The sequence below is a fragment of the Rhinopithecus bieti genome, unplaced genomic scaffold (assembly GCF_001698545.2).
Source record: "Rhinopithecus bieti isolate Rb0 unplaced genomic scaffold, ASM169854v2 scaffold_15813, whole genome shotgun sequence".
Classification (NCBI taxonomy): domain Eukaryota; kingdom Metazoa; phylum Chordata; class Mammalia; order Primates; family Cercopithecidae; genus Rhinopithecus; species Rhinopithecus bieti.
The window spans coordinates 1-13228 of record NW_016809040.1 but is presented as its reverse complement, the minus strand read 5'-3'; the positions used below and the strand labels follow the sequence as shown (position 1 = coordinate 13228).

General features: G+C 42.9%; 1 protein-coding gene across 1 annotated transcript in view; it reads left to right on the top strand.

The window, feature by feature from the left end:
- Positions 1–11145, top strand: part of LOC108539521 (protein-cysteine N-palmitoyltransferase HHAT) — a gene marked incomplete at its 3' end in the record, with an annotated part of 212538 nt that extends 201393 nt beyond the window's left edge. The window contains exon 10 of the mRNA XM_017888279.1: positions 11059–11145. Within this exon, the coding sequence (XP_017743768.1) occupies positions 11059–11145 (87 nt within the window). The remainder of the gene's footprint in view (positions 1–11058) is intronic.
- Positions 11146–13228: the final 2083 nt, after the last annotated feature.

Sequence of the window (13228 nt, the reverse complement as noted above, 5' to 3'; positions counted from 1 at the left end):
GTGTGTATGTGTGTGTGTGTGTGTGTGTGTGTGTGTGTGTATATATACTATTACATACTAATATTATAGTAGTACACTAGTATAACTCGCTATATTTTTTTTTTTTTTTTTTTTTTTTTTTTTGAGATGGAGTCTCGGCTCTGTCACCGCAGGGCTGGAGTGCAGTGGCAGGATCTCAGGGCTCAGCTGGCAAGCTCCGCTCCAAGTTTTCAGCGCGCATTCTCCTGGGCTCTGGCCTCCGAGTAGGCTGGGACTACAGGCTAATTTTTTGTAATTTTTAGTAGAGATGGGGTTTCACCGTGTTAGTTAGGATGGTCTCTATCTCCTGACCTTGTGATCCTCCTGCCTCGGCCTCCCAAAGTGCTGGGATTACGGGCATAAGCCACCACGCCCAGCCCATTATGTATATATTTTTAAACACAGAGGTGACAACTCAGAGGCAAAAAATACTTGCTCTGTTACATGGGATTTTAAACTTTGTATTTTGTAAATGTAACATAAAGGTCGGTTTCTGTTTAAACAGTTTTAATAGTGATATAAAAGTGAATGAGCTTATTAAAACACCGCTTCCACCTGAGGTGAGTCTAAAGTGTGTGTCTTTGCGGCCCTAATTAGGCATTGCGGATCATCTTTTAGTGGCATCCAGAGGGGAGAAGTGACACCTGGGAGGAGTCCTCAGGTCTCTTTTATCCCCGCCTGATGAAAACTCATCTCCTTTGAAGTGACTGCAGTATCAGTTTCTTTTAAACTTTTCTTTGATTCCACCAGAAAGAAGCTAAGGATCTGTATGATGTTCTTGTACTAAAGTGTTTTAAATAAAAAGTGAAGAACATGTGAGTGAAGAGACCCAGGTAACCAAAATAGGCCCCAGAGAGGCAGTTAATGAAAATGCAGGCAGGGTGCTAGAGAGAAGTCCGCTGGCTCCCATGGAGCTGGGAACCCCCTTCCATTGTTGCTCCTGCACCCAGTCATTTTCCAAATCGCACTGACTTTGTCTTCTTAACATCTCTCACATCCACCCTTTCCTTTCTGTTTCTGGAGGAAAAGAATAATATGTACCTTTGTCTGTGAACTGGGCTTCTTATCCCACAGAGCTGTGATGAGGTTTAATAATACATGCTAATCACTCAGCTCTGTGCCTGGACATGATGGAAACTCAAGGCTAGTTTTATCTCCCTGCCCCCCACTTCCCAGTCCCACTTTACCTCTGGAATCAGAGTAACAGGATTTGAATCCTGGCACACTCTTCACTCTTTCTACCCGTGACTTTAGATAACTTATGTAACCTTTCTAAGACCTTGACTACTTATCTGTAAATGGGAAATCACAGTTCCTGGCTCAAGGAAGTTGTTTGCCAGGCTTGAATGGGATGAAGTGTGTCAAAAGTGTTTTAGGGGCCATAACACTCCATGCAGATGTTAGTTGTTATTCAGGTCTTCATTTTCTTTCCAACCAAGTTGTCCGAGCCTCCTCCTAGTCCCCTCACCTTTCATAGCTTTTCTTTCATTTTGCTTATGGTCACCCACCAGTCTCACAGAAACCCAGCCCTGATGCTGCCCCTCCCTCCTCAGAACCAGACTTTATACAACCTCATCTCCTGGGCCCACCACAGTGGGTCTTCAGGCTACCTTTCCATCTCATCTCACCGTTATTCCCTTTGTGCTACTGCCACTTGGGACCAAATGCTGCTTTTTGCCCCATGCCTCGCCATCTCCTGGCATCTTTGTTACCTATATCAGAAGTGCCTGTGCTTCCCCCATTAGTGCATATCCAAATCCCACCCGTCTCAGTCCATCTCAGATGCTGCCTTCTCTGTGCAGCCTTCCTCCCTCTACCTCGATAATGCTATCTCCCAAGCCTCCTGGATCCTGGAAATCTTCCTGGATACTTTAGATCCCCAAGCTCTACTTCTGGGAATTGGGCTAAGTAGATTTGGATAGAGTCTAGCAATGAGTATAACTGTGAACCACTCCCAGTGACTCTGATTCTTAGGGGATTTTGGGACCCCAGCTTTAAATATAGTGTGTGTTTGCATGTGTGCACATACATGTTGCAGCCCCCTCCCAGGTAGCCAGCAGGATCTGACTCATCTGGATCTTCCACATAGTACCTTACAATGTCTAATGTCTAGAGGGCTCCTAAACATGTTCAGATAAATAAAGTTTATTTTCAAAAACGTAAAAGGACTTAGTAACCATGTAATTTTCTTTTCATTTAACCCATTTATTTTTATACCAAATTAAGTGCCCTAAGCACTATCCTAGGTGCCAGGATCAAAGCAGTGACAAGATAGACAATGTCCCTGCCCTCTCTTTGCTCACATCCCAGTGAGTAAATGAGAAAACAAGTAAGCAGTGTGTGATGACATGGGTGAGTGTGGAGGACGTTAGCTAAATGAAATCAACCACTCACAGAAGAACAAGAACTGCATGAATCCACTTTTATGAGGTATTTAAAATAAACTCAGAAGCAAAACAAAATAGAATGATGGTTGCTGGGGGTGGGGGAAGGAAGAGTTGCTAATCAGCAGGTATAAAGTTTCAGGTAGGCGAGATACATAAGCTCTGGACATCCACTGTACAGCATGTGCCTGTAGTTATCGGTACTGTATGGTGTAGTTAAAAACCTGTTAACAGGTTAGAGCTCATGTTAAGTGTTTCTACAATAAAATTTTTTTTAATGGAAGAACAAAAAGAACCCAAGTAAGCAAGCACTATCATTCCCTTGATGTGATGGAGGGTGCAGGCGTGAGTGCGACGTTTGAAGGGCTGGGCAGGAAGGCCCTCTTTGAGGCAGTGGGCGACACAGAGATGAGTGAGGAGGAAGAGGTCACCGGGGAAAGGGCCAGTGCTGGACTGTTCGAGCCAAAGGGAAGTACAAGTACCCAGCCCCTGAGTGGCAAAGGAATGTGCTCGAGGAACAGAAGGGGAGCCTGGGGCTGGCCAGTGGAGGAGCAAGGAGTCCTCCGTGAGGCTGGAGGAAGAGGGAACAGTCAGACTGTGATGAAGACTGAGCTCCATTTTGAATGTGATAGGCACCCTTGAAGGGTTTTAAGTAGGAGAGTGACAGGATCTGATTTACATTTTCGAAAGTCACTCTGACAGACTTAGGTGGGAATCTAGAGAAACTGGGAATTTTGAACCTCAACCATGACTGGGCTTCTGCACCATGAGCTGGAGCCTCCTGGTCCAGGTCTGTCCTGCTACTCGGGGGTTTCTCAAACAGACAGCTGCTGTGAAAGCTTCACTGTATTGAGCAACAGCAGACCTCAAATACCTCTTAATTTCTTTCTGCTTGCCTGGTGTGTTCTAAAATATGTAATTATGCACGTGAACATTAACTTGGAGGCAGTTAAGTAAGGGTCGGTTGTGGCAGTAGACTCTCTCCAGAAGTATGGGCAGCTGAGTGGAGTTGGGGTCAGGGCTACGAAATGTACTTGGGATAGAGGTTTGCAGTTTTCCCAGGATTACAAGTACCTACCTTGTCTTCTGGCCACTCAGCAAACCAGGGCTTCGGCCTCGTCACTGGTTCGTCTCTCTTGCTTGGCCATTAGTTAGTGAGGTCTCTGAAGGCCCAGTTCTTAGCCATCAGCACCCTTGTGTTGACGCCCACTCCCCTTGGGTGTCAGCCCATCTTAGGATACAGAGACCCTCTAAGTCCACAAGGCTGGCTCCTTCTCTGAGACTGCCAGTGCAATCTGTCACATACTGTGTTGGTGTGTTCTCCCATTTCTTGTCAAAAATTAAATCCCCTTCCAGGCTTTCCCCATCACAGTCATGTCAATGTCCAAGACAACATTCCTTGTCCTTCAGATGCAAACACTTGGACTGCTTTGGAGTCCTTTTCTTATGTTCACAGAATGTTAGAATGGAAGGGCCTTGATGATGATGCTCCACATTTCACTAATATTTCATTTTTAGAAGATTTCTCAGGTTCACTCCTCACCCTGATCTTGCTGTTACCACTTTTGAGGAAAAATTTGTTAGAATTATTTGTCTTCCTGGCTGTGCTATATTTGAGTTTATTAATGAGAAAGTCCAGGTTTAAAAAGAAAAAAAGAAGAGAAACTCTCCACACTTGGGAATTGAGATGCATAATTTAGTTCCTACCATACATGGCTTTGTCAATACAGATGTTCCTGTGAATAAATGTATCATTTAAAAAAATCAAAAAGAGCCCCTGGTGACTTGTTTGAGGTATTTGCAATGTAGAAACGTAGTTTTAAATGTAAAAAGCTCTGAGTCAGGGATGCTGCTTAGCAAGATGGGCTGTGAGAACCATGGTCTTAGGCCAGTACAGATGGGTTATTTACTTGACAGGCCATTTGCTAAGTGTTGGCGCTGCCTTCTTTTGAATTCTCTTATGCGTGGGGGATCTTTCTGCCTTATGAGGTTGCTGCATCTGGTAGAAGCCATAAATTTTTTTTCTTCCTTGCAGGAAGAGTCTCAGATCCCCCGTGCCTGAGATTAGATTCTGAAGAGAATGGTAGGTGGGCAGAGGTGGGACCTGAAGTGCATTCTGGTGAGGGTGGTAGTGGTGATACCCAGCTTGAAGGGACAGAGGTCCTGGGGTGGAGTCCTATACCCAGCACTGGAGATGGGGAGCCCCTTTTCCTGAGTCCAGTGGCAGACATGGTTGAGTCCCCACTGGAGCAGTGGTGGTATAATTTGTCAGCAGTTCTGACTGCATCACCTCTGAGCCTGGCTCTCTGGCCCTTTCAGAGATTGTGCAAGCTGCCTAACCTTCCTTAATAAACTAACCAGAGTGGGTTCTGTTTTTTTTTTTTGTTGTTGTTGTTGTTGTTGTTGTTTGTTTGTTTGTTTTGCAACTGAGATAACTAATATAGTTACTTACCAGCTGGACATTGGAGATGCCTAGCTCAACAGGGGGAGCACATGATCTTTAGTTAGCTTTGCCTGTGAGCTGCATCAATTCCCCATACCAGAATTAAACAAAATTAGAGCTATTTTTGCATCAGTAACAGAAGCAGCCTGTGGAATGGAAAGGGCATTGGATCAGATGCAGAAGACCAACACTCTAGACTGCTGTACCTCTCTAGCTGCAATGGTTTTGTGTGAGTTGCTTCTGTTTGGGCCTGAGTTTTCTTATTTGTGAGATGAGAGAATTATACCAGATAAACTCTAAGGTCCCTTCCAATCTCAACAGCCTCTGCTAAGCAGCCTTGCTGTTTCTAATATTAGAGAGCAGCTTCTGTTGTCTAGATCTGTGCCAGCCAATACAGTAGCTATTAATCACTCATGGCTATTTAAATTTAAACTACTGAAATTCCATAAAATTACTGTGATGTTGTGATATAATATGAAATATATATTTGGTCTCTGCCTCCCAGTTTCCAGCACAGAGCTCCTAAAACACTTAGGGGCACTAGGATAATATTTTGTCCTGATATTTGGTCTTTGACCCCAGTTCCTGATACAGAGTTCTTAAATCCCTTGGAATTTCCTGAGTGATCAGAGCATCTTTTGTTCTAATGAGGCAACTCTTGATGGGCTTCTGGATAGCATCAGGATGGGGGCTGGGTACCAGGGTAACCAACCACATGCTAAGAGGATGGGAACTTTTAGCCCCACCCTCATCACCACCTCCCAAGAATGCAGAGGCTCCTTCATTCTGTTCTTTCCTTTAATGCATGTGTCGCCCCCTCCTCCTGCGTAGGCTGGCTCAGCACTCAGCTCAGACTCCCCTGGAAACGTCAGGTGCTCCCTTGCAGCATGGTGTGTGGTCTCTCGCGGTTTTGCAGCGCAGGCTCCCATGGCTGACTGCCTGGGTTTGTGTGCTGGATGCATTACTCTTGACTGTGTGACCAGCTTAACAGCTCCATGCTTCACTTTCCTCATCTGTAAAATGAAGACTAATAATAATACCTATTTCACAGGAGGTTTTTGAGGACCAAATAACATAGTACACTTAGAGTGCTTAGAATAGTGTCCAGCAGTAATACAATGGCGGTTAGCCATCACCGTTATCAGCATCATCATTTCCCTGGCTATCTTGTCATTCTTTGGGATCTTAGCATACTGAGTGGCAACACTTTTAAAAAGAAAACAATAAAGAAAATGAGTGATTCTGCTTTTGCTTAAGATTTGGCGATTCTCAAGTAAGCTCCCTGAGGGCCAGAATTGTGGGCTTGCTTTCTTCTGCAATTTCCTTTGAGCACCTGGCAGAGGATGGTGTGCCAACAGTGTGGCACTATTGAGTGGAGCTGCTGTAGGCTAAACCCAGGCCATCTCTGGTATGTACTAGCCATGTGAATTTATTAGCGAATATTTAATAGCACTGCTTCAGTTTCCCCATCTGTGAAATGGAGACATTGTCACCTTTGAGAGAAAAGTTAGATACTTTGAAACTCTGAGTTAAATCAAGCAAATAAATAAATGGGTGAACTCAATCACTCTAAATGCATAAACCCATTCATTTATATATCAGATGTTTTTTTAGCATCTACCATGGGCAAGAAACCCTACTTGTTCTTGGAACACAGCAGTGAGCAAAAAGACATGCAGTTCCTAACCCCTGGGAGCTTATTATGCTTTAGGAGCAGAGAGGTGTTCATCAGGTGATCATATGTGTATCAGCAAAAGTATAGCAACCAGTAATGCTGAGAGAGAGACACATGGTTCTGCAAGTGTGTGTCACAATGCACCTGACCCAGGAGTGGTGCAGGGACTAGTCATGGGGAAGGTTCTCCCAGGATCTTTGGGGTGGAAGGTGTAGGGAAAAGCATATCAAACCCCTGTGGTGGGAGGAGCAGGGTGCGTCACAGGAGGAAGAAGAGAAAGAAGGTTCTTGTGTTCTGGGCACCAAGAGTGAGGGGCATAGTAAGACTGGTAGATTGTCCAGGGCTGGGCCATGTAAGGCCTTGAATGCCATTTTAAAGATCAAAGTCAGTTTTAGGTGCTAAGCAATAGACTGGAAATGAATGACTAAGGAGTTTCCTAGGGAAACATAACTGTAGTTAAAAATTATGTGTGCAAATGTATCCTAGCATGTCTAAAGTTCTCATTCAGATGATGTAATTAACATATTGAAGGGAGAAACTTTCACTAGAAAATGCGTAGTGTAGCCTATTAATATGTGGAAGTGGAAGGATCTGTTGTGAGGAATATTATCACTAATCTGTTACCAATCATAATCGCAATGTTTGCAATGATGTACATTTTTATATTAATTAGGGTAGATTCATTTGCATTCAGATACCCTTTCCTGAATGAGAAAAATGTGATAGTACCATTAGGGGACATGGAAATCGGGCATACCCTGCATCTGTAGAAATCTGTGATGCACCTGTGTCCTGGTTTGTCTGCAAGTCAAAATCCCCATGTGCTCATACAAATTGTTACCCCTGGGATATCATCCATTGATAAGTGCAGCCTTGGAACCTTGGGGATATTTTCAAATGATGGTCAACATATAAGATCAAATTTTGTTAGAAAATGGAGGCCGGATGCGGTGGCTGATGCCGATAATCCCAGCACTTTTGGAGGCTGAGGCAGGCGGATCACCTGAGGTCAAGAGTTCGAGACCAGCCTGGCCAAGATAGCAAAACCCTGTTTCTACTGGGAAAAAAAAAAAAAAAAAACATTAGCCAGGTGTGGTGGAATGTGCCTGTAATCCCAGCTACTTGGGAGGTTGAGGCATGAGAATTGTTTGAATCCAGGAGGTGGAGGTTGCAGTGAGCCCAGATGGTGCCACTACACTCCAGCCTGGGCAACAGAGCGAGACTTCGTCTCAAAAAGAAAAAGAAAAAAAAATGGGGATATTTGTTGTTAAGCTGATGTACATCAGACAGAACACTGAATTCAGCTGTGAGGAGCGGTGACATCAACGTGGTACTGAGAGATCAGTATTTGTTGCGACTTGTGTAAAATTTAATCCCTACTCTAGCTATGTGGTACCTTTTGAACATTCTTGTGGCTTTTAGGGAATTTCTAGCCTTATGTACTCTGCCTCCTCAAAGTACAAGTCAAAAAGTCACTCTCTGGGCCTCTCTTGCAGCTAGTACCCCAGTGTATCCCAGGCCCAGCTTCTCAGGGACATCAAAGGGTTAACTGTGATTCAGAAGAGTATCATGGGAATGAGAGGGCCTCCCACAAAACTATTTCCAGCAAAGATGGTAGAGAGACATGCAGCTTTCCCTGCAGCATAAACAGGGTTCTGCAGCACAGGCGTCTGCAGCACAGGCATCTGCAGTACGAGCACGGTGCTTCTGGCGGTGTCACCAGAAGCAGGGTGAACTGGAGCGGCCTCAGGGAGCAATGGTCTCCCAGCCTGATTTGCTGGCCCACCCAGGTATTTTGTGAGCACATGTCCTTTAATAAATTCCTTTTCTGCTTAGTTAGAGTCTGTTGTTTGCAACTAAAAACTGAGTTATATATCAGACTATATAAATAAGCATGGTAAAGACAGTAATTCATTCTGTTCTCACAGCGACTCAGTGTTGAAGAGGCACCACGTGAGTCTTGAGGTAACTGGATAAAGTTTAATCCTTTGGTTGTGCTGCCAGTTCAAATGTTTCTGCTATGATGTCGGGTATACAAACTTGGAAAAGCTCAGGTTATGTAAAAGTGCACACAAAAATCATAGGATTTGTGGGAAAAATAGAGTTGAGTAAATCATTCAAAATCTATTCAACTTTGTCCAGAGCACCAAGAAAAACAGTAACAGTCCTAATAAGGATCTTAGCACATTTGAAACGTCATGTTGAATTCCTAGGAAATACATATTCTAGTAAGTACATATTAGCCTTTACCTTAAAAGATGAAGGTAACATGACTAAAGGGGTATAAACAAGGGTCGGGGCTATCAGGGCTAATTTGTTATGAATCATATTTGCATTAATTAGAGGAGATTCATTTGCATTCGAATGCCCTTTCCTGAATGAGAAAAATGTGTGACAGTACCAGCAGGGACTTGGAAATCAGGCGTACCCTGCAGCCTGTAGGAATGAGGAGTACTGAATAAGGAGTTATTAACAGAGCAACTTGTTCTGGAGACAAAGGCAGGGAGAGATGGAGAAGCATTTGCAGACTTTGCGCAGACTTGAGTGATGTCTGAGAGAGATGGCTCTGAATCCTTGTTCTGGGTTGTTCTTTTAAACAAGAAACTAGGAGAACTGGGTGGGCCCTATGTGCTTCTAAGACAGCGTGTTGACCGAACTAAGCCAATAAAAAGGCAGGCTTAGTGGGTATCTGGTACAATAATCTAGTCAATTCTGTTAGTGAATTCTCTGTTCAGATGCTCAAAGTATTGACAGGCTAAGAAAAAAAAATGCATATAAACAGTCACAATTTCTATTTTATAAGGATATTATTTTCCCCTTTACCAGTTAATCATACATCAATTAATGACAAGGATATAGTCTGAGAAATGCATCGTTAGGCAATTTCATCATTGTGCAACAGCGTAGAGTGTACTTACACAGATCTATGTGGTATAGCCTACTGCACACATAGGCTATATGGTAGAGCCTGTTGCTCCTGGGCTACAAACCTGTGCACTGTATTACTGTACTGAACACTATAGGCAGTTGTAATATGGTAAGTATTCATGTAAACATAGAAGAGGTACAGTAAAAATACAGCATTATAATCTTATGAGACCACCCATCGTATATGCAGTCCGTTGTTGACTGAATCATTATATAATGCATGACTGTACGTATGAACTATGGTAATTAAAGTGTGTGACTGTGTGTTGTAGAACAGTCTGTATTTGAAAGTGCTGTGTAAACCTGAAAAGCTGGTGGACCTCTGGCATGTAAATAACGGGACTGTGGGCTTCAGATAGTCTCTAACGTTGTTGAAGAGGAAGAGGAAGAAGAGGAACCTAGGCAGAGGACTAGAATCTCTTGTCAGTGCATGCTGCAGAGGGGTGGAATAGCTCAACAGTTAGAAGCGTAAGTTGTGGAATTAAACCACCTGGGTTTGAATCCCTACTCTACTGCATACTAAGTCTGAGCCTCGGTTTTTTTCATGTGTAAGTTGGAAATGATAAATTTGCTAATGCATGTAAAATACTTCGGACAGTTCCCTAAGTGGTGGATATTGTTATCTCTTATCTGTCCATCAGTCCACAATACCATCTGTTTCAAGGTTAAGGAGAGAAAACCCACGTGGAAGTGCCTCTCACAGGGTCTAACACTTAATAGGCACTCAGTACGTATTTGTGGAATTTGAATCTGATGAGAAAGATTGACATAGCTGCAACTAACACTGTTTCTTTTCCTCTCACCAAGTCTATGTGAAAAGGCTTGCTTAGTGGCAAGGGTGAGTGAGATAATCTTTATTGACAAGACAGATGCAAGAGCATATTCTACACCAAACAGGCGATGATTCCTGGGTATTTGCAAGCAACATGTGATCCCAGGGGTAGGTCTGACCTTCAGAATGTGTGTGGACTAGAAAGAAAGAGCAGCCTGGTTTCAGCTGTGAAAAGGCCATTTAAAATAAAAACACTTTAGAATCTGAAAGCCCACAGCATCTGTTTCTAATTGAAAGGTTATTTGCAGACAATATGTTTTTCATAGAGTGACATTTGTATGTGTTTATTAATATACTGAGTCTATTGCAGTGAAATCCATTTTGGAAATGGAAATAGATTTTGAACATTTTAATCAATTTTAAGCAAAATAATGAACTGAAAAACATTTAGCTGAGAAAGTGCATCTGATTACACAGGAAAATTTTTCAGTTGTAATAAAATGCAGATATATATTGTTTCTCCCTGTGCTACTGAGAGGAGGTTCCTTATTTTATCTCTGGACTCTATAACGTTTTTTCACTTTCATCTGATGCTTCGGAGGCCCAAGATTCTAGTCCTGGCTTTTCCATTTATTTCATAGCCTTAGGAAAGTCACTTCCCATTTCTGGACATCAGTTACTCATTGGTAAAAACACCTTATGATTTAAAAGGTCTCTTCTAGCCCTAAACTTACATAACTGTAGAATTCTGTGACTTGACTGAAGCAGGCAAATTCCTATAAGCAATTGAGCAATCCAAGAACCATGACGTTCTCCAGACCCCATATTGGCGTTTTAGATACTGGATTTTATGTTTCCGTCAGCACCATGTTCAGAGCTCCTACCATATGCAGAATACTCTTAAGGCCAATGATGGGACAGAAAGGTAAGTGACTACCTGAGTTTTCTGTGGTCTTGTTGGAGAAGGAGAACACATTTATGACATAATTAGAGTGATTAAACCAGCCAAATCTGCACTACCTATTTTCTTTCCATATAGTTTCTCTGGAATATACCCTAGTTGAGTCTTTCTCTCTCACTAGATTTGTGAGCATCTCAGAAGCCTCTCCTTGTTTTTCGGTGTGAAGTCCCTGTGGCATCGAGCATGGCACTTTGTTCAATATAAATGTCTTGAATGGTGGAACATCCCTGATCGTCACCTTCCAGCCCTATCATTGCTCACTGGCACTGGAATTTGGGTATGGCCAGGAGTGATAATTGGGTGAGATGGAGGTGAATGGCGCAGAAAAGCTGGCTGTTTTGTTAGTAGCTCTGCTGTTTTAGAAGTACAGATGGCAGCTGGCTGCTTCAGAAGACAGCATCTTTGGGGACTGTCAACTCCAAGGGAAATGGGTATGCCTGAGAAAAGTGCATCCCCAGATGCTGCTCTTGGCCTTAGGTCTGGAGATGGTCTTTTCATGACTAAATATGTTTGTAATCACCTCTGAGACTCACAGACAACCTGCAGCTTTCTGTCTGTAAGAGCTTCTCCATCCTGTCCTTGATGCATCTTGCTGGAGCAGGCAGGAGAGCGGCAGCATTTGCATATAGTGCACCCATAGGTGCATTTTCAGAGGGAAAAAAATCAAGCTATGTGATCATTGCTTTAGATTGGGGATCTTTAAACGGGTTCTGTAGTCCTGCCAAGGAAGCTACTGGATAAACTGAGATTTAGGGATTTCCAATGATTTTGATCTTCCTGGCTTTCTCTCTAATAAAGAAATCAAGGGTTTGATAATTTGGTCTTACTAAACTTTTTAAAATTTCTGAGAAATCAATCCTGACTCCAAAAGAAAAAAGGCCCAGCTTAAATGAGTTTGTGCTGGCACCTGGTGGCTTGATGATGCAGAATACTCCCGGGTCCCTGAACTCACTGTGGGATGTGGTGTTAGGGAGGAGGCTGGAAGAGAAGGTGGATGGGGAGCTGGTGGGGGAATGAGGAGTCTCAGGCTGCCGTATAGAGTGGAAGCACATCTTTCCATACTGGCTAGCTGCCACGCACTGGGGTAATTGTACCTTTTTTTTTTTTTTCATGAGTGTTCTCCTAGGTGCTGTTCCAGGCACTGCTGAGCAGGCACCTATGGTCTGTGAGGGGTATCCATTCTTTTCCTGGCTCTGATGGCTCACGTGGAGCCTGTCAAGTTTTCTTTTCAAACTCAATACCGTGTCACTGTACTGCTACCATGGTGGATTTGTACACTCCTGTTATATTTAGCTCTGGCTACCTCAGGATGTGGGGAGATGATTATTCACGCTACATGGGGTAAAGATATTTTGTTTGTTTATTTCATTAATGCTCTTTTTATATAACAATCCCCACCCCGCTACGTCCTGAACATAAACAGAAATACAGGTGGAGTACCCCGTATCTGAAATGCTTGGGACTAGAAATGTTGAATTTTATATTTTTTCAGAATTTGGAATATTTGCTTATACATAATGAGATATCTAGGGGTGGTACTGAAGTCTAAACATGAAATTCATTTATGTTTAATGTACATCTTATATACATAGCCTGAAGGTAATTTATACCATATATTAAATAATTATGTGCATGAAACAAAGTTTTGGACTGTGGCCTGTCACATGAGACCACGTGTGGCATTTTCTACTGGTGGCATCATCACAGAGCTCAAACGTTTCAAATTTTAGAGTTTTCAATTTTGGATTTTCTGTAATAGAATTTCCAGAGAAAGGTCAAATATATAGGGTCTAGATTTACCCATCACGTCAGTGCTAAGATACCCATAGAATTGTACCTCCTGTGTCTAACATTCTGGCCTTCAACAAGGACCTTGTGGATTGGGTTGGTCTCTCTTTGCCTTCCATGGGAGTACTGCTAGCGGGATGCACTGCTGAAGTCACTCCTTGATAGAGGGTTGGCTTTGCATCCACATTTTCTTTTTTTGTTTTCCTTTTTTATTATACTTTAAGTTCTAAGGTACATGTGCACAATGTGCAGGTTTGTT